At 39.9% G+C, this 21,043-nt stretch overlaps 3 protein-coding genes across 4 annotated transcripts; 2 read left to right on the top strand and 1 right to left on the bottom strand.

Moving 5' to 3' along the window:
• The first annotated feature begins 6 nt into the window (after positions 1–6).
• On the top strand, positions 7–776 carry LOC136243467 (uncharacterized). Its single transcript, XM_066034973.1, has 3 exons — positions 7–170; positions 217–452; positions 640–776. Exons 1-3 carry the CDS (start codon positions 63–65, stop codon positions 677–679), a joined length of 384 nt encoding a protein of 127 aa, XP_065891045.1. The 5' UTR covers positions 7–62; the 3' UTR covers positions 680–776.
• LOC136243466 (2-dehydro-3-deoxy-L-rhamnonate dehydrogenase (NAD(+))-like) lies at positions 670–5,829 on the bottom strand. Its single transcript, XM_066034972.1, has 5 exons — positions 5,418–5,829; positions 4,038–4,141; positions 1,252–1,339; positions 1,027–1,132; positions 670–855 (listed from the first exon to the last, which is right to left on the bottom strand). The coding sequence occupies exons 1-5, from the start codon at positions 5,770–5,772 to the stop codon at positions 744–746; spliced, it is 765 nt and encodes a 254-aa protein (XP_065891044.1). The 5' UTR covers positions 5,773–5,829; the 3' UTR covers positions 670–743.
• On the top strand, positions 5,781–21,036 carry LOC136243465 (protein rogdi homolog). 2 transcript variants are annotated; one of them, XM_066034971.1, is made up of 14 exons: positions 5,786–5,832; positions 5,879–5,924; positions 5,982–6,053; positions 12,680–12,737; positions 13,624–13,660; positions 17,488–17,542; positions 17,751–17,837; positions 17,886–17,984; positions 18,061–18,159; positions 19,565–19,672; positions 19,957–20,066; positions 20,220–20,262; positions 20,759–20,842; positions 20,910–21,036. In XM_066034971.1, the coding sequence occupies exons 2-14, from the start codon at positions 5,922–5,924 to the stop codon at positions 20,943–20,945; spliced, it is 891 nt and encodes a 296-aa protein (XP_065891043.1). In that variant the 5' UTR covers positions 5,786–5,832; positions 5,879–5,921; the 3' UTR covers positions 20,946–21,036. The 2 variants fall into 2 exon arrangements, with proteins under 2 accessions (XP_065891042.1, XP_065891043.1); XM_066034970.1 differs by having other exon boundaries at positions 5,781–5,924.
• Positions 21,037–21,043: the final 7 nt, after the last annotated feature.

Raw genomic sequence — 21,043 nt, 5'->3', positions numbered from 1 at the left:
AGCAAGGTCATTTAGACCGCATTACGTCATTTCAATATGATGATACACACGTGCCACTGATTATGACAGCCCTTAACGTGGTGGCCGTGGGCAAAGAAGAGCTACAGAAAGAGAGAGAAAGCTTGCTGGAGGTTAAAAAAATTATAGAGGAACAGCTTGCAGTATTAAAGGTTGGTCACTAAATTGTATGGTGGGCGTTAATTAGAGTTTACGCAGGCGGAAGAATTAACTCTGAGAGGGGTGCTACAGACTCAGTCCTCTTTGAGTAGCACTGAACTAGCTGCAGCTTCTGCTGCAAGTGCTGAGAATCAAGGAGCAGAGAAGGAAAATGTGGTAGCAGAAATTGGAACTTCCTTGCAATTAGACCACTCCAACATCGCATCTAGTGGATCTACTGAGTTACCAGAACTCTACTTGGCCGTCAGTACACAACACAGTGAAACTTTAGAAGTGTAAGTGTACCCAATTGTAAAGCATGGTATGACCAACATCACCACATGGGTATTGACATCTGAGTTTTATTTTCAACATAATACAACCCATTAGATATTTAAAAGAAAGCAGAAGCCTAGTTTAAAACTGTTTGATAATTGTACTACTGCTCAACATGCTTGTGAAGTATGATTTGTGTCCTTGTAGACAAACTGCTGAAGAAGAAAACGAAGATGATGATGTTTAATCACATTCTCATTTGTTCATTTCAAATTATAAAAATCTTATCAGTGCATATACAATACTAAAAATTAGTAGGTGGCTCTTCCACCTGTTAAATCAAAGCAGAATCCAGTGTTGAATGATGCTTCTTTGGACACAATGAATTTTGTCATGGAAACTAACTCCTCCGTTGTACAGCACCTATCGAGAATATACACTTACACAGCTAAAACTTTTGACCCTTTGTTTCCCAAAATGGGAATGAGTAGGTATACCACCATTACCTACACTAAACTATCCTACACTTTAGAATCCATAAAACTGTTTTGACCTTACACTGCTATGTTAGCTAGCATTACGTGGCACACACACCTTTGCATGGGGATCTTGTCTGTCATGTACTTCACTTGTGCTGGGTCCATGGCCTCCACCATTGCTGTTCTCACCACTGCAGGGGCTAGTGCATTTATTGTAATACCTGGAGAGATACTGCATAAAGTGGCTGCCATCTTTACTACAAATCCTCAGGGGACAAACCAGTATAAAAGTCATAATGCTATTATCACTTTTATAATGGGATTGAGCTAGGGACATTACCTGTAGTGGCATATTCTTTGCCAGCTGACTTCACCAGGCCGATGACACCAGCCTTGCTAGCACTGTATGGTGACATTCCTGCATTACCCTGAGGTGAGAATTGTCTGCTGTAAAAATCTCCACATGCATATAGTATCACACAAATTTTCGAGGGGAATTTTTTTTTGCTGATTTTGGGGGTATCAGTGAAATTTTTATCCTTGAAATATTTTCCTCCATATAGTTTGGAAGTGTTTGCATGCAAATTCACAAAAAATTATTATTATTTTTTTAGCAACACTGCTCAACCTCAAAAAATCTTCCCCTTGAAATATTTGGGCTATATGGTACATGTATATACAAGCAGATCATTAGATAGTACTGTATAGTAGGGATCACAAAGGTTTGCACTTCCTCACAAAAAAATATTGGCCAGAGGAGAAACCAGCCTCGCAGTACCTTTATTGGCTCCTTGACGGTATTGGTTAGCAAACCCAAAGTGCCTTCAAGGCAATCCAAAATGGTTCCAAAAAATTGTTATGGAATTTTTTTTATGACAGCTATACCAGATGGTTTTCTTTTATTCAAGAAGCACCTGTAAATCAGACCACATCCTTTTCTGCATAGTGACAAAGGCATAAAATTACAAACAATATGAGGAAAGAACCTGTTTTGCATTTAGAATTATTTAACCCATAATAAGGAAATGCCTACCCATTAGCCCTTGGCTTTATCACCATGTGTACTGTGAAATGTCACTCAGTAGTCACTTCTTAAGTGAAAAACAGAGCTAAGGTATACAGACAGTATTGTGAGGTGAAATTGGGTTCACACAAATTACAATCTCATGTAAATATTGTGATTTGAAGGGTTTGAGTTCTCTGCTATCACATAAAATTATCACCACAAATAAAGCCAGTGGCAATAACAATTATTCTGCACAGTTAACAGAGTGGCTGGCCTTGCATCACATAATTATGTCCCTATTTTGTTGAAAAGTAATACGTTGTACTGAGGTTTGAAATAACCCTTTGGCATGAATATATAACCCGTCCTTTGTCTCAATCTGAAGTGTATCATGTTTTTGGTAGTGGTGATCTGAAGGACTATGAATGGGTCCTGTGAGGAGTAAACTGCTAAGGAGGCTGGCCTTCCATCTCGTGATCTAACGAATGAAAGTATAGTGTCATAAAATTTGTCATGAAAATTATTCACGGTTTGCTATATACTGATGAAAATTAATATATATTGACAGGAAAAGAGAAAACGCACTTTTCATGCATGCATAACTCCATGGTCCCTTCTTGAAACTCAAGTTAAAAGCACACAATTTTTTTGCACTATATAGTTATCCTCCACCTTCACCATCCTACGTAGATAGGTACACGCGCGCGCACGCACGCACACACACTTTTACAAAAACAATTTCAGTAAACCAGGCGTGCGCCCACAGCCTTTGGCCGGCTGTGGGCACGCGCCTGGTTTAAAAACAATGTAATCCGTGGAGTCAAAATACTCGAATAGAACGGTCACCAAGTACACACAAAAAATGTTGAAAGTTGCCCATACCTAACTTCCAAAACCTTCACCACTGAACCATTGCTGTCACTACTCACACTTAATTTCTTCCTTATAAGTGAAAATTGTTGTAGTTTAACTCAATACTAACATGTGACTGGTTCTGAGATAACCAGTCTTATCACCCATGACAGCAGATTTGATTTTTCACCAAGAACACAAATTTCATTATCAGGTTTGCTTTTGCTGGCTGCTTTTCCCAAACACAGTGGAGATCTGTACGAGCAGTCTGGAGCCCTAATGGAGCTCTGGCCAGCCTGGGGATGGCTGTATGTGGCTATACAGCTCTGTGGTATTGAATAAAGACCTGTGCTGTAAAAGTACTTTCATTTTAGCCAGTTTTGAGTCTTGAATAGCCTATAACTTAGCATAATTCCACTTAAAAAGTTTTTAACAGCCTCTTGCCCTCCTCCAGCCCCCGTCTCCCACTCCTTTTGGAGCTCGCCTGATAGAGTCAACTCCAGTTAAAAACTATCTAAAATGGCAGGAAACTCAGCTGTACAGTGGATGCTCTGGAAGGAAAGGAATTGGTTTAAAACACATTAAAATTTGGTACATCTAGCTTCATACATTGGCAAGCTACAACACATGAATACTTAAAACCGGCATTTCTCGAATAGGCAATAAGACTGGTTTTCCCAGCATTGGCCACATATGATGATAGTTCATATAACTTCATAGATTCACCAATGGAAGTAAGTAGTCCAAATAAGAAACATAAAATCTGCAATATAGTGAAACCTGGTCACCATACGGTAAATTCTGTCTTGTACAACCATGTAGATAAGAAATTGGGGAACCCAAAACCAGACTTTGTGTTAATAGCAGCTAAGCTGTAAAAAAGGGTGTGGCCTTCAAAACCATGGTGTTGTAAAGCAATAATTAATATGTAAAAACTCATGCTCAACCAGCTCTTGGATGAAGAACAAATGTATATTATGACTATATAGCTCCTTGGGACATGGTAGCATTAGCAGGTATACTGTGTGTGCAAGAACAAAGCAACAGTCAATATAGCCTCCAGTAGGATCTAATCTTGACTGGCTAACCAGCCATGTTTGTGCTGTACAACTCAAAACAAGGACTATAGCTTAGCTAGATTATCTCGCAGTGAAATATTCATCTTACATCAATTCAAAGTTAATTGTTATGATAATCTCTTGATGGTAATTTTTAAAAAAAAATATGTATGTAAAGTGCCAGACTCATGTTTCACTGTAACAGTTTACCTCCTTTCCAGCAATAGAAGCAATCAAGAGTATCCTGCCGTAGTTCAGTTTCTTCATCTCCACAAGTGAGTACTTCATCGTCAGAAAACTGCCCCTCAAGTTCACTGTGTGTACATCACATGTCCCGTACATTACCATATGTATACATACCATATTTGACCGGTTAATAGCTGCAGCTACTATAACTTTAAGCAAGGAAAACCCTGCAGCTACTATGCGAAGGCGACTACTATCCAAGGGCAGCTACTATAGGCTTGTGTGGCAGTAGCCCATGGAGTTTATACGGACTCACGAATGACTGACCTTGTTTAATCATTCTTCAATATTATCATTCATTTTAACTTCTCTCAAAAACCTTATTTCCTGGCTTTAAACAACTCCTTTGCTTGGTTTCTGCTTCAAACATGTCTTATCAACACTTGAATCAATATATTCAGATACAAGCTGTGGCTCTTATGACAATAATTCTAGGCTGTGGAGTGGCTACTATGCAGGGGAGACTATTACAAGAGCTGCGGCTATTAACCGGTCAAATACGGTATACATGTACCACACAAGAGTGTCCAATGTAGCAACTGATCACCAAAATTTGATGTTTCCTGCTGTATTTATCTACTGGGCACCTGAGTACACATAGCTATAAAGTGATGAATAGATGAGATTTTTGACATGTTGAGAGTTAAGTAGCTATAGTTGAGGAAAAGAGTCTTGTTGATATATATTGAACGGCACTCATAACCATTACTATGAAACACATTGAAAGTGTTATGGGTTGCTCAAGGGTTTGATTGCAATACTATTAAGTAGTCATGAAGGAAAAGTGAGACTTGGATTTTCACAGGAAAGTGAAACCTTACAATACACTATACGGCTATCCATATTTCTCCTAAATGCATGCAAGATTTCCAGTATTTTAACCACATAATCAGTTTCTGTGACAGGAACTAGACTACAACGTGATCACACCTTTCCCCTATGAAAATGTGTTGGTCCAGCTGCTACACTACTGTATATAAACACAATGCTTCACTTGACAAGTATAACTGAAATTACTACATGTCTAAGCAAAATGTAGACTACATTGTGATCCGCCAAGGCTAGACACAGCTTATAATAAAGTAGTTAGCTACATAGCTGACAGGGCCCCTTATCTAGGTGCAAACAAGTTCCTTTTCATGCTGGTGCTTATCAATTATTCATCAATAAGGGTCTGGATGTGCCATACTAGGTTGAACTGGTATGATCTGTACACACCAAACTTCTGGCCTGGTCGCAGAGCTTAGAGTCACTCATGCAGGATAAGTCTATGGCACATGACACAACTATCTACCCCTCACTGTTCACAGCTGTAACACAGTACACACATTCTAACAACAGTACCTGCATATACTTTATCAAAATCCTCCACGGCTACTGATTCACTTTTAACACCATTGGGGCCCACTATGCCGGCACAGTTTATCATGATATCCAGCCGGTCTGAGAACTTTGCAAATTCACTAAACCCTTCCTTAACTGAGGCCTCCACTGACACATCAACCTTACAGCTTCTCGTGTCATAGCCTGAAGAAGTCAGCTCATCAACAAACACTTTCATTTTATCTTCTGCCAAATCAAATACCATCACTCTGGCTCCGTTCTCTGCCAGCATACGAACTATGGCCTTCCCCAGCCCATCAGCTCCTCCTGTGACGATGGCTACTTGTCCCTCAAACTGTTTGGTGATCGCAGCCATTCCCCGGCCAAAAAGTACAAGGTGGGTCTCGTGAGTGAGCGCACGTGCTGCATTTTACAAGTAGCTGTATATCGAGCTGTGTACGCTTTAAAATGAATTTTAACAGTGAAACTCCGGAAGATGAGAGAATAAAGGCTGAGATAGAAGTGATGGTATGTTTGAATTCTACTCGTGACGACATGGTATTGTATTCTATTTATTCTGTGCAGAAAAAGGAGCTAGCTTGGTTAATGGAGACAGAAATACCAAGACTAGCAGCAATTTTCGATGATTTAATGAAGGTATCCAACTTGTACATAGATAAACACATACACTCAGCACTAAGTGTGTTCTGATAAAGGTGAGGATAAAGGCATAGTCCATCTAGTATGGTAGTCTCACGCGCGTTTTTTTTTTTTAAAGGGAAGGCTGCTCAGTATAAAAATATTTGCTTTTCAGCAGTGCCCTGACAAACATACAGCTATTACATACACATAATTACATACATAAAATTGACTTGTATAAAGATTTAAAATCCGTCAGTTTCCTTGTTACATACAGTATGGGATTTACTCTTTGTCATTGGGTTGGGAGAAAAAAAAGGTGTGGTCCAGTTTGAATCCCACACATGTCACACAGTTACGTCACAAGTAAACAGTATATGGCCCCATGCGCTTAAACTCCACTGTAATAAAACTACGATAGTACAACAATAACCAAAGATTCTGCTTACCTGTGAATCTTTATAACTGATTCAATCATTGGTAGATGCCAAAGCAGCTTTAGACGTTGATTGGTCTGTAAATGTGCACTTGTGATTCCTAGACGCGAGTGACTACTATTTTGTTTCTTTGGTCAACACTACCCAAATTATCCAGGTAGTGTCAAGACAAGTATGGGATTTGAACCGGACCAAACCCTTTTTTCTCCCGACCCAATGACAAAGAAATAGTGGTCTGGCCACGCGAGACTACTAGTCTGGCAGCGCCCTCCCCTTTGAAGGGTCTGGTCACTCTGTTACCAAAAACAGGTAGATTGTGTTGTTGGTAATTACTAAATATTTGTGATGTTTGTTTGTAGTCGCCAATGTGATGTTCTTTAATACAAAAGATGGAGGTAGTGAAAGAGTCTTGTAGTTAGAATTGATGTACTCGTAAAGCTGCCTAATCAACATGGAAAGAACCTTCTCAGTTATGTTAGCAGCTGTTCATTAATCTATCTCGCGAACTTACTTTGTGTGGCTGTTAGACACACGTGCATTTGTTATAATTACAGCTTGTGGTTACAGACAAATAAATACATAAATATAATAGTTCAGTTACATTACAATCGTCCCCCCTTCTAAAAAGCTTGTCCCAAGCTTGGTAAGTTACTAAGGTTGAAACCAGTCTGGTGGTCTTCTGCTGCGTTGCGGATAACGTGATTCAGAAGCAGACTCTATGACATGATGTGAAACTTGGGGGGGATACCAGTTTGATGAAGAGTGTCCATGTGTTGGTAATGTGTTATCAGGCTGTGGTATACTTCTGTGTTGAACCCGGTTAGTGTGTACTACTTTAGTCTTTGTCCCATTTGTAATCTTAAGATTTATGGGAGTCTTAAGTTCCACAACAGTCCACTTGCCTTCCCATTTAGGTTGCAATTTACCACTTGTTGGGATGGACAGCCAAACTGGATCTCCTGGTTGAAATGATCTAGTTTTGGAATGTTTATCGTAGTGAAACTTTTGTTTCTGTGCAGCAGAGGCCAAATTCGTATGAACTAAATCTTGTAAGTGTGCCAGCTTAGCTTGTAGTTCTGCAGAGTAAGTGTTCGGATCAAAGGCAGTTGGTGGTTTAAATGGTGAAGGTTGTGGCTGACGTCCAAACATTAGTTGGAATGGAGATATGCCTGTTGAAGAGTGCTGTGCCGTTCTATATGCATACAGTACCAATGGTAAGTAACGCTCCCAGTCATCTTCTTGATCCACATAACATCGTAGCATTTGCAGTATAGAACGGTTAAAGCGTTCAACCATTCCATCTCCTTGGGGATGGTAGGCCGTGGTTCTTGACTTCTGGATGCCAAAGGCTTGCAGCACTTGAGAAAAAAGACAACTTTCAAAGTTTCTACCTTGGTCAGAGTGTATGACTGTTGGAATCCCAAAGTTACTGCATAACTTGATGACAGCATCACTGATTGAAACTGCTGTCTGGTCACGAAGTGGAACTGCATCAACCCATTTAGTAAAGTAGTCCATAATAACCAGTAAGTAGCGGTGATTCTTACGAGAAATTGGCACTTCCAAAATGTCTACAGCTAGCATCTCCCATGGGAACATTGTGAAGTGGTGCCTGAATAGGAGATGGTAACTTGGACGCTTGACATGTATTACATTGTTGTCAGTATTGTTGTACATTACCAGCCATACCAGCCCAATACGCCTGTTGTTGCAAACGGCTTAAGGTTTTGAGGTACCCTTGGTGACCTGCACTGGGAATATCATGTGCCTCTTGTAAAAACTCTGATTGTAAGGTAGGTGGTACTAATGGTACGGTGACACTATCTGAAGCTGGACTGGGACAGTAAGTACGACAAATGACATTCTCAACAATACACATTTGGTGCCACAATTGAGCATACCTTCGTAGTGGTGATTGCCTCCATGCAGGGTCATGTGGTGGCTTTTCTGGTGATGACAATAATGTTTGGTAGATTTGTTGAAACACAGGATCTGACTGTTGAGCATCTTTCATTCGAATGGTAAGTTGTTGAACAGAAGTCATTGCTACTGGTTGTGATGAACTATGAATAGGAGAGCGTGATAAAGCATCAGCATTCACATTGAGACTGCCTTTACGATAAACTATTTGAAAACTATATTCCTGCATGGCTAATGCCCAGCGACACAATAACCCTTCCATCTTTTGAGCTGAAAGCCATTGAAGGGGAGCATGATCTGTGAGCAGTTGAAAGGAGCGGCCAAGCAAGTATTGCCGAAACTGTTTTAAGGCAAAAACTGCTGCAAGACATTCTTTCTGTATTGTGCTATACTGCTGTTCAGCACTGTTCAATGTGCGGCTGGCATAGGCTATAACACGGCCACCTTGTTCTAAAATGGCACCGAGACCCACAGCACTGGCATCAGTTTGCAACAAGAAAGGAGCTGCAGTATTGGTGAAATCTGGAAATGCCAATATTGGTGCTTGAATAAGCATAGACTTCAGTAGTGAAAAGGCTTTATTGCAGTCCTAAGTCCATGAAAAAGAGATTGACTTTTTGGTCAAATTGTGAAGAGGTGCTGCAATGTCGGCGAAGCCTTTGATATATCGGCGGTAATAGGATGCAAGGCCAAGGAATTGTTTTAGTTCTGTAACATTAGAAGGTGGTGGCCATTGATGGATACTGTCAACTTTGCTGGGGTCAGGATGCATACCACTGCCATCAAAAATGTGACCCAAATAAGAGACTTGTGGTAAGCCTATGTGACACTTTTTTCCACGTAGGGTCAAGCCGGCATCTCGAAGACGTTGAAAAACTTGACGTAAATGTTGTTGATGGACTTGTGGTGTTGGGGAGTAAATTAGTAAATCATCGAGGTATGTCATGACGAAAGGTAGTCCTCTTGTTACTGAGTCCATTAAACGTTGGAAGGACCCCGGGGCACCTGTGAGACCAAAAGGCATACGGCAGAATTGATATAGACCCATGCCTGGACCAGGGCAGAATGCTGTCTTTAGTTGATCGTGAGGAGCCACTGGTAGCTGCCAATATCCACTATGCAAATCCAAGGTCGTAAATACTGTGCACCCTGCTAGTTTATCCTGCACTTCATCTGGAAGAGGTAAGGGATATGCATCTTTTACTGTTTGCTTATTAAGTTGGCGGTAGTCAATACAAATACGCAATTCACCAGACTTTTTAGGAACAAAGACAGCTGGTGCCATCCAGGGGCTGCTGCTCTCAGTGATAACTCCTTGTTCAAGCATTTGTTGGATTTGTCTTTCCACTTCATTTCTGTAATGGGCTGGTACTCGTCTGGGAGGTACACGGATTGGAGGACCCTGGGTAGGAATGTGGTGGCAAGCTAGTGAGGTATGACCAGGAGTTATAGAGAAAAGATCTTGGTATTCTGAAATAACACCAGAAAACTCAGCTGTTTGGCAATAGGGAAGAGCAAACTGTTTTGAAGCTCCATAATCTGGAATAGCAGAGTCTGTGGTGACATCCAAAACATCTTGTGTAGCTGCTACATGGTATACAAGTGGCTTGTGTTTAACTGCAGCTTGCCAAATACGTTGCAGGTCATCTGTCAGAACAGCAGTGGGTGTTGAGAAGATCTGGATAGTTCCTTTTGAAAAATCCACAGTTAACTTGTGCTGTTGAAAAAAGTCAACACCTACAATAGCTGGAGCAATGAGATCTTTGACAACAATGAATGTATGTACAATATCCTGTTTCATACCAGGAAGCCATATCACAGCACTGACACAATCAATAATTGACATAGTATCACCTGAAGCAGTCTGAAGTAATACTTGTGGTAATGGTCTAGACTGAGTGGCTGGCAATTTCTGCACAAGGGCCTGTGACAAAAGAGACACAGATGAACCTGAATCGAGTAAAATTTCACTATTTATTCCACCAACCTTCCCTACTATACTAGATGCATGTGTCTTTACAGTAGCTATAACAACAGTGTTCATAGGACTTAAGTGCGAGGGGGACGTCTGCTGCCCCATACAGACATCCCCTGGTCGTTTCCCTGCCAGCAATCTCTTGCTAAATGTCCTGGTCTACCACAAGTATAGCATCTTTGATTAGCTCTTCTTACTGGACAATAACACTGAGTGTGCCCTGGCTGCTTGCAGTAATAACAATGTTGTGTACTTCCACTCTTCGAAATTGTGGTAAGTGCAGCCACCTGTTCTGTCAGCTGTTGCATTTGACTTCTCAGTTCGTCAAATTCTGTTGCACGAGTGGATACTGCTGCTGTAGATATTTCTTGTTCATTAACTGCCATCAAAAGCTTTGCTCTTTCAACAACGGCGTCTAGGTCATCTGCCACACCGACAGCGCGCAGCTGTCTACTAATGGGTCCAGGTAAACCCGCCAGGAACTGGTGTAATAATAACGGCTTGGCCGCTGCTGCTGCCAACTCCGGCATTGCTTGCTTTAGCAGTCGCTTAAGGTCATGAAGGTAAAGAGCGATGGCTTCTCCGGGGCGAAGCTTGCGAGAGTGAAATTCTTCCAACGAGACGAATTCTGTAGGCGCCATCTTGCTGATCAGACTTTTCTTCGCTGTGGCGTAGTCTGCCGTACTCTCTGTAGATAATTCCAACCATACCGCCAGTGCCTCTCCTTCCAATAACGTGGGCAGTTTCAACAATTTTGTTGCAGCAGTCCACTCATTCGCAGCGGCACAAATTTCAAAACGTTGGAACCACTCTTGAGCATCACCATCAGTAAAAGATTTCGGTATACTAACATGTTTACTAGCCATCCTCTGCTACCAGTGTAATAGAAGTCTACTCAGCACGGATTAACACACTCATACACACACTACAAGCGTTAATAAGAATCAATTAAAGACACACGTGCATTTGTTATAATTACAGCTTGTGGTTACAGACAAATAAATACATAAATATAATAGTTCAGTTACATTACAAACTGTGATGGACTGGCAGCGTTCGCCCCTTCGCATAGAGAGGAAGGGTCTGGTCACTCTAGCATTACGGAGTTGTCAGGTCCACCTGTACTTCAAACTTTTATGACAATAGTCGCTGTACTTATCATGTTGTATGTCCTTGCCACAAATGTAGTTTCACCCCCTTTCTTAATTAATTAGTTTCCATTGTAATTAACAGATAATATTCTGGGTGCTGTTAACTCTTATCAGTACACCAGCTGCTATATCTTATAGTAAAGTTTAGTTTTATACCAACTCTTAAGTTTTTTAAACCACAGGCGCATTCACAGCTGGCCAAAGGCCGGCTGTGGGTGCGCGCCTGGTTTACTGAAATTGTTTTCGTAAAAGTGTGTATACCTATCTACCTATGTTTGTCTGTACGCACCCATGTGAGCAAAATTGTTAAATAATGGTAAAAGCTGCTTTTATGTAAGAAGTAAAAGTGAAATGAAGTCTGTATTCTGCAAAGGTAAACTTTGCTCTGAGGTGGTTTCTTTTCGGCAGTCTGAAATACGGGTGTGGAGACTCCATAGACTTTGTGAATTACCTTCCCTTCGGGGTTTTACAGGCGTTTAACAACTGAAAAACAATGGTACAGGCCTTGTAGACTACTGTTGAAAGGGAGCATATCCCTTACATATGCGAATGAAAATGAAGAGCAGCTTTGAGGCTTGTCAAGAGAATTTGTGGGAAAAACATGATAGTCAAACTATAAAACAGTTTAGAAGATACTTCTGTGCATAATATGTTGGTAAAAGCGGTTTTTTTAACAAGCGCTTCCTTAACAGTGCATAGCAACATAATTTTAAAAATTTCATGAATTATGAAATACAAGAATTATACACTAATACTAATGGATTATTGCACAACCAAAAACCCTATTGGTTATAGCAATAAAAATAGTAATACATAGTTGGTTAATCCATATGAGTTAGCTAGCTGCATGGCATGTGGTTTTTGGAATTAGCACAACATCAACTTGTTTTCAGCAGCAAAATCACAGTAGTAATAATAGCAAGAGCACACAATAGACAGTAGGGAGGTCTATTCTATTATTATTATGTACTCTTGATAATAGCAAGCATCCACATGGTTTAATAGTGAATAGATATCATCATATTTACTTGGATAAATGCTGCACCTTCAATAGTATCTGTCCTTGAGTGTCCCACAAATGATTTTGAGAATAAAGGAAACCTTAATGATTCCTGTATTCTTGTCTACAGTTATATGTTATCTCTCCCTGTAATTCAACAGAAATGTAGTATCAAGCTTGCTCCACTGGCCATGCCTTCATCTCTGCAGACTTCTACAGGTAAATAAACTTCAGCAAATCTTCTGTCATGTATTAGTAGCTTTAAGCATGTGTATTTGTGAAAGTTAACAGGTTTGACATTTTAGAAAGACGTAAAATTTGTAACTTGATACTTGTTATTAGGAAATGCAAAACTTTTATTCTCAAAGGTGTGAAATTAGCAGGCTTGACATTCTGTTCATATTAGTCTGGCACTGCTGATCCTTTACACCACTTGCTATTTGATGAGTAGGGCAGCGCTTGCTGTAAAAGGCAATCAAATCACTGCATTTGTATGGCACATGATGAGTAGAACCATAAGACAATTTTGCCATAGTATCTATGGTAACTGCATGATCTTACTCCAAACATCATTCTGTTAGTTGCATTAATTGTTGATAATTTTCCCACAGCCTAAGCAAATAAGGGCTGTGCCTCTGAGAGTCCCATCTAAGAGCAACCATAAATTTTGTGGTGTCAAAGCCCAGGTGTTAATTGCACGAATCCAGAGTATATGGTTGTGACCATACCCTTTACAATAATCATCTCCCAACTCATCAAAAAACAAATAGCATAAAAGGGTCATCAGCACCAAACTATGTCCATATACAGTGTAGGAGAGTATAGATATGTTTTGTATGTATACGTTATCAAAACTAATGGTCTCAGGCAATGATGTAATAATTCTAATACTCTAATAGAACATACACTAGACTTGAGATACTTTTATTCAACAATTTTGGATAAGCAATGTTCTAAGTAAAGTTGAGCATGATAAGGTTTCATTTAATCACTGAGGAAGCAACCAGAATTACAAAGATATAGTAGCTTGTGTATCATGCCTAGACTATAGATGTTCATTTCTGTGCTGTGTGTAGAAGTTCTTTTGTTTTTTCATCCATTTTAGCTAGCACTCGTCCACTCCTGCTCAATTCACAACAACTGTAAGTTGACCTGATTAAAGTGTGCATAATTGTTGATGTGTTGTAAATAGTGCAGTTTGAGTAATCTGGTCGTTTTGCTGCAGTGTATATGTGAACATCTCAGCAGAAGCCCACATAGTTTCCTCTTCTATTTTATTTCTTTAGTGGTACTATTTTATTTCTCTGGTCACATGAGTTGATTGTAATAAAACAAGTACGAGGAAAGATTAGTAATTTTAAGTTTGATTAGGAATTAAAGAAATAAAAAAAGTGATGAAGCAAGGGAGGTCACCTACACCTGAAGATATACTAGTGCCTGACATGACTGGATTAGGGATTAAATATCTACTAGGTGTAGGTGACCTCCTTTGTTTATTTCCTTGATCCCTAATCTTACAATTCCTAATTTTTTTCTTGGACTTGATTGTTCACTTTTTTTGTAACATTTTATGACTGGTGAACCCGCACATACATCGCATTAAGAAAGAATGGCTCCATGCTGTCTAAACATGCCCCAACTACAGTACCATGGCCAGTACGCTTCATTTTCAGCTATGTTCAGTCCATTACACAACTTTACAAACAAAGAAAACTACAAGAAGGATCTCTGCAATCAATCTACTCACAACAGAAAACTCAGACGATTACTGTTAACTAGAATGTACGGAAGCCATTACACGGCACTACTGCAAATCGACACCTGGAGCTGTCAGCCAAGTTAATGGGATACAAAGGAGGACACACAGGTAAATCCATGAAGCATGCATTGTATGTACTGCAGTATGCTGCCAAAAGAGACACCTGTTGGGCTGAAACAGTGAAAAAAATTAAGCCTGTAGCCTTAGCCGTTATTGAGATATGCTTGTCTGAAGGCATCAGGCAGGCAGTCAGTAGAAAATTCCACTGAATAAAAATTTCTAAATTTTTTTTTTAGCAATGTATTGTGTTTCAGATCATACTGAAGGCACTTTTGGGCACTGCCAAGACACATTGTGAAGCTGGTTTATTTTTTGGCAAGAAAAGCCAAACCATCATGATCCCTAATATACAGTACTTTCATACTGTATGATACCCAGTGTTGGGGGTAACGCGTTGCTTATGTAACACATTTATGTAATAGTTATTACTTTTGTGGTAACAGAGTAATATAATGAAATAGCTATAAAAACTGGTAATATAACTCAAATTACTTTTCTTACAAATGTAACACATTACCTACCTAATGAAGTTACTGTAACGAGTCTAATATTATGTAGTATTATTACTACAAGTAATGAAGTTACTAATCTCGTTAGTAATCCACTGAGTAATGCATAGCCACAAAGAAGTAACGAAGCCTTCTGAATGAAGCTTATTCACCGGCTTCTTACTTATAACCAAGATTTGCACATTGTCCAACAACGCAATCATGTCACATGATATGGTGGTAATTTCACACGTGACAGCTTAACTTGTTCTTGGTTGGATCAGTACCATTCAAATCTAAAATAAGATGAATCTTTTTATCCAGGATTGGTGGCGATTCGTTAAACTACGAGAAATACCGTTTAAACCACCGCAACTCTCTGAGGAAGACACAAATTTGTCCAAAACTTTCTGAAGACCCTTATCGTGTTACCAGCCTTCCCATCCCTGACGTTTCTCTCTCCTGTGGACGACAGAAAGAGAAACGGAAAAATTGAGGCCATAATAATTTCAAACACAAACTTTCCCCAGGTTTTTCTCCCTATTAGCTTCAAACTTGCTAGACCAACTACCCGTCCTAATCAGTGTGTCATAAGGTGGTTTTCGTGTCTGTCTTTACGTGCTAACCTTGGTTGCGAGATACTTATCACTGTCAATGGCCATTAGAAGTTTACGATATGCATATATGGCATTGCGGTATACACGCATTGCTAATAGAATTCCGATGATATCATGGTTTAACTATCTAAAAACTCAGGATCAATCACTTTTTCATAATTTAACCAATCACATCAGCAAATTTGATCATGTGATCTGGTGTGTACGCTATCATCCGGCAAACACATTCACCAGTATAAAAGGCGAGTTCCGTAGTGGGTGTGGTAAGTCTATGAGCGATGACCATTCCTTTCAAAGTACTTGATAGAGACTACACAAGGAAGCCTCGCCGGAAATGCACACTCTGCACCCTGTTGCGCTGTCCACTACAAGGATAGACATCCTGAGGCCTACACCACTGTGCACTAGATGAAGTATAACTACTGCGACAAGAAGATCATGGGACTATATATATATAGACAGACCTAAAATGGAGTATTACCAGCAACACCACTGCAAGGGAGAAGGAAACAGTCCAGATCACACGTATCTGCCCAAGCATTACACCCGCACTTTCTGCTAATTACTAAGTAGCAGCATTGAACACCCCATCAGTGCTGATTACCTTCTTGCTTACAACCGATTAAGTTGAATGCAACACATTACATGATTATATACACACTTTGCTATGCAATAAATGAACAACACAACAGTCCATCACACACAAATAAGAATAACAAAATAGTATATACACACAATTAAGAATAACAATTCAAGTTTCAAACTGTGGGTACAGGCCAAGTCAATGGCAAACAGCATTGGTACAATTGATCTCGATACTCTTGCTTATGCATATCACCGCAGAACAAAGTAATGAATACAACCCAACAGTAGCTATAACAACGCAACAGTCCCATGCACACAATAAGATGAAGAAAAAGAACTCAATTCAGTTACTCTGATAGAACACATACTGACAACAAATTAATAAATGGTCAATATGACTACTGATCTACTGTATGTGTAAATGTAGAATAATTCAACAACTACTGACATGCCTGTGACAGTACGCCACAAATCAGTTTGCCCAGACATGATCACACTCAGACACTCCATTATGTTAGTTTGTGCTACACCATCCAAATGAAGCGGAATACACATACTCAACACCACTTCAACTCCACCCCAATTGTGACATTTTTTTGTCACTCAAAAGAGCACACCATTGTAGAATCATGCATGCACGCACATCTAATATTGAATACTGAATCATGTAATGATGTGATTACTCCTTGCATGATAAATTCAAATGCATACAGTATTATATTCACACAATAGTAGTAACAATGGTCTTAGCAACAAGCGCATTTTGCACAGGTACAACTAGTATGTAATATTATTATAGTTACTTTATTATATGGGTAATATGTAACTGTGACTAAATAGTTCAGTTGTATGTAATATGTAACGAGTTAAGTAATTGCCCCAACACTGATGATACCACACCGAGAAAATATCTCTCAACGTTTCTTTATACTATCGTGTTTCCTCACACTAAAAGCCTTTAATTCCTGTGTCTGCGGTAGACACATTGTTTATCCAAACCTAAAATCAAAAATGACTGTTTAATTAAAGTATTTGAATGTTCTATTAGAGTAATTGAACTCTGTACGCAAATTAATGGGTTATCTGAACAGTAATTCACTTATCTGAATACTTTTAACATTGTTGTTCAGATAACCTGAGTTCATGTGGTACCAACATCAGCCAACATCAACAGCTGATGGTTGCTACAAGCTCTAAAAGATTAGTGTATTGTTTTAATAATAAGACTTATAGAAATATGATCAGCATGATGTGCCAAGTATAGTTATGGTATTATCTAAACAGTAGCCGGTACTAAAAATGTCCTCCACAAAATGGTTCTGAAGGTTCTATTTGACCAAATACTGGCAAATAGTAATGTGATTGCTCTCTAAAGAATTTTGGAAGTGTGAGACCACAATTTGTTGTACATTTGGTCGTGTGTGTGTGTGTGTGTTAGTTATAATGTCATGGTTTACTAGGGGTGATGCTATCAAGGGACACGTCACCATCAGTGGAGACAAGATCTCTAAAGCAGTTAGTTGGGTTCAATAGAATCTCTTAATAATGCACACTTTGGGACCAGTATGCGGTTTAATTTAATTAAACACAGCAAATGACATGCTAGAACTAGTGTTCTGATCTTGTACTGTACAAAGGGTTGGTTTCCATACCTCAAGATGTCATTTGAAAGAGGTTCTGATATATTAGATTGTGTGTGTATTAATGTATGTTTTCTATGAAGGAGGTGACATTGAAGTTGCCTGGACGTAACAATCATCGAGTGGTGAAAACACAAATCAAAGAACACGAGGCATGGAAACTGCAACAGGTTTGCTGAACCACAACTTGCATTGATTTGTACTCTCTATTTCTACAGATACAGAATGCTTGCAATCACTTTACCATTGCTCAAACTAAGTGTCCATCCATGTCAAAGAAACTTGCAAAGCTGAGGAGCCCTAAGTCAGTTTTACAGGTGAACCACATATGCAATGTACACTGTACTATTTTGCTGTAATGTCAGTTACTATTATTGTGTGGAAATGCTATAGGCTGTTGGAGAGGTTTCTGCTATCATTCAGCAGTCAATGGATAGTCTTGTGTTGCCAGTTCATCCTAAGATTGCTGAGATCTTCTCCACTAATAGACAGGTATGTAGTACGTCTAATGTGTATAACATATTTCATATGGTCTGTACATAGTTTAGATCATAACTGTGTATATTTTTATGTACATATGTGTGATCAATGTGGTGTGTGTGTGTGAGTATGTTGTATGGGTAGTGTAGTGTGCGTGCGTGCGTGCGTGTGTGCGTGCGTGTGTGCGTGCGTGTGTGTGTGTGTGTCACTTTGGTGTTGTTATTGTTTCCTCACATTGCTCCAGTCTACCCAGCTGTTTAAATGGGGACCTGGTGTCAACTGGGGAAGCAGCCCACCCAGCTGTAACATCAATGGGTACCTGGTGTAAACTGGGGAAGCAAATGCCCAACTGTCCTTGTCTTGCTTAGTGGTGTTGGGGTCGTTGTGGAACTTTAGGTTCCGCGACCTCTCCAAGAGATCTGGACAGTCCTCCTGCGGGTTACTAGCCCTGCCCCAGGAGGATTTGCCTGCACAAGGCTAAAGTGCCTGAGTGGTGCACAGGCATCCCAGTGCTGGTTCACTGGGCGGCAATAGCTATGTTTCGCATGGCTGCCAGAGGCTTTGCTTGCTTTGTGTGTGTGTACATGAGCGTGCGTGCGTGCGTGTGTGCACTTTACTCACATTGCTCCAGTCCATCCAGCTGTTTAAATGGGTACCTGGTAGCCTGAAGCAGCTCACCCTGCTGTAACATCAATAGGTACATGGGGAAACAAATGCCAACTCACAAAGTAGGTGAAGTTCCAGGTGGGACTTCGGGTGCCTACACCTTCACATACAGCCTCCTGCAGGTTATTAGTCCAGGATTGCCTGTGCTAATAGTGCACAAGTGTCCCAGTGCTGGTCCACTGAGTAGGCGTGACCAGGCTAGCACAAGGCTTTGGTTTTTGTGTGTGCACCGTGTGCACCAATTGCATAGGGGCAGGGACAGTGGAGAAGGTCATAGGGTGAGTGGGCCAACTTTAAAGTTACACGGTGGAGTTTGAAGTATACAGCAGGCATGGATGCCATTTTGGATATTCCCCAGAGTGCTCCAAGACAACATTTGAACTGTTGTCACTTTTTAGTTTAGGAAATGTGTTTGTTCTATTAGAGTATCTCGATCTTTCATTACAAGCATTGACCAGTAAAAGTTGAAGACCATGCTTCCCCCTGTTTTAGTGCATGGGAGGAAGCATATACCAACTGTCAATGTCTCACATAACAGGTGGGGCTTCTGGTACCCACTCCTTCACCCAAAGGACATGGTACAGTCCTGTACGGACTTCTAGTATCTGAGTAGTTCACAGGTGTCCCAATAGGCATGACCATGATTTGTACGGCAGCCACCAAAGGCTTTGCTTTTTTGCACAACACGTACATGGTGTGTGTACTGGGACGGTATACTATGCATACATTGCATTTTGTTTATTTTTGACAGCGTCCACTGAAGCCAGAACTACCAGATGACATTTTGTTGGACTTTTACATCAGTAGTGATCACTTGTTATTGACTGTGTACATCCTTGGACAGGCTCATTTACCACGGGTATGTGTTGAACATCATGATATAGTAGTTGTAAGGACTCAATGAACACAGCCTCCATAATTAATTAAGTCAACAGTTTTTGTCCCCAACAATGTGCAGTTCAGGTGGTGCGTATGGCAAGTTGAAATGGATTTTTAAAGTCTTTTCCCAGGTCAAAATACAATAACATATATAAACTGTTATTGGAGCATACAACTATATATCACCCATTAGTGAGTGTTGTATTTGTGCCACTGTTAATGGTGCAGTGCTGAATTACCAGTGATCATCATGACACTGCACAGGTATCTCATGCTAATCTTCCCAGTATGGCACAGTTGAAGGAGCAGCAACAGCAGCAGCCAAAGACAGCAGACAAGACATCTGTTGGAGAGTGTGTCATCGGTACCACATTGTGAGTACGAGTGTCATAGAGCAGAAGTGATGATGGTAGAGCAATTGCATGAGCTATTTTTTGTGTTGAAATTTGCATCAGTAAATTCTTTTAAGTGTACTGATTCATTTGTCTGCAACAACTTTTACAAGTATAATTTTTCTTTTTGTGCAGTGAACACAGTTCCCACACATATGAAGTCACCAACCAGTTACAAGTAAGTAACTGAGTAGAATCTGCAACTTACAAATAACAATTTATAATTCCTTTCCTATACATAGACTGTAATTCCCCTACTTTGCTTGATGTAGTCTGTCTGTCCATGATTCTGCTCACTCCAACTATAGTACCAATCAACCCCAAACTTATTCCATCAACTTGCATATTAGTTGTTGCCCCAGTGGCATCTACAAGGTCGTACATTGTACAGAGCCAACAACTGCCATCATTGTATGCTCTACACACAATTTATTTTATTTAACACAATTTGCACTAGGTTAGATGCCCAGTATGTACCATTCATCTACGTACATCAGGAGGCACATCTATTACCTGGTGACTTATTCATCTAGGATGTTAATTATTTTCTAGTGCACACTACCCACACTTTTCATCAGCAATTCACTTTTAACTCTACAAGCAAAAAACAAAATTTCTGTTGTAAATAAACACTGAAGTGTCTTTGCAGTTTTCATAAAACTATTTACCTGTAGGTTCAGACTCCTGTCCCATGGTTGTCTGAAGTTTTAGCTGTGATGGAAGAAATTGTAGAAGTGTGTCAGGAGATCAGTGACAAGGTTAGTAGCTAATACGTAACTATTATGGTAGTACATCAAGTCATCATGATTATTATCTTCTATGTAGATCAGAGGGTTTGACATACAAGAACTAACAAATTAAATATTATCATTGCTTTCATATGTAAATTTGTATATCACATTTATTTACCATCAAATATTTTAAAGTTGCTTTGGTAACTACTTTTGCAAAACATTTTG

The sequence above is a fragment of the Dysidea avara genome, chromosome 13, assembly GCF_963678975.1.
Source record: "Dysidea avara chromosome 13, odDysAvar1.4, whole genome shotgun sequence".
NCBI lineage: Eukaryota > Metazoa > Porifera > Demospongiae > Dictyoceratida > Dysideidae > Dysidea > Dysidea avara.
This window is presented reverse-complemented; position numbering and strand designations above follow the sequence as displayed.

Excerpts from the sequence above, each read along its gene's own strand:
- LOC136243467 (XM_066034973.1), top strand. The coding sequence starts at position 63 with ATGACAGCCCTTAACGTGGTGGCCGTGGGCAAAGAAGAGCTACAGAAA. Across the intron at positions 171-216 it reads AACAGCTTGCAGTATTAAAG|GCGGAAGAATTAACTCTGAG; the intron begins GTTGGTCACTAA and ends GAGTTTACGCAG. Across the intron at positions 453-639 it reads CACAGTGAAACTTTAGAAGT|ACAAACTGCTGAAGAAGAAA; the intron begins GTAAGTGTACCC and ends GTGTCCTTGTAG.
- LOC136243466 (XM_066034972.1), bottom strand. The coding sequence starts at position 5,772 with ATGGCTGCGATCACCAAACAGTTTGAGGGACAAGTAGCCATCGTCACA. Across the intron at positions 4,142-5,417 it reads TTTTGATAAAGTATATGCAG|TGAACTTGAGGGGCAGTTTT; the intron begins GTACTGTTGTTA and ends ATGTACACACAG. Across the intron at positions 1,340-4,037 it reads CTTCTATTGCTGGAAAGGAG|GGTAATGCAGGAATGTCACC; the intron begins GTAAACTGTTAC and ends TTCTCACCTCAG.
- LOC136243465 (XM_066034970.1), top strand. The coding sequence starts at position 5,865 with ATGAATTTTAACAGTGAAACTCCGGAAGATGAGAGAATAAAGGCTGAG. Across the intron at positions 5,925-5,981 it reads AGGCTGAGATAGAAGTGATG|AAAAAGGAGCTAGCTTGGTT; the intron begins GTATGTTTGAAT and ends TATTCTGTGCAG. Across the intron at positions 19,673-19,956 it reads GACAGGCTCATTTACCACGG|GTATCTCATGCTAATCTTCC; the intron begins GTATGTGTTGAA and ends GACACTGCACAG.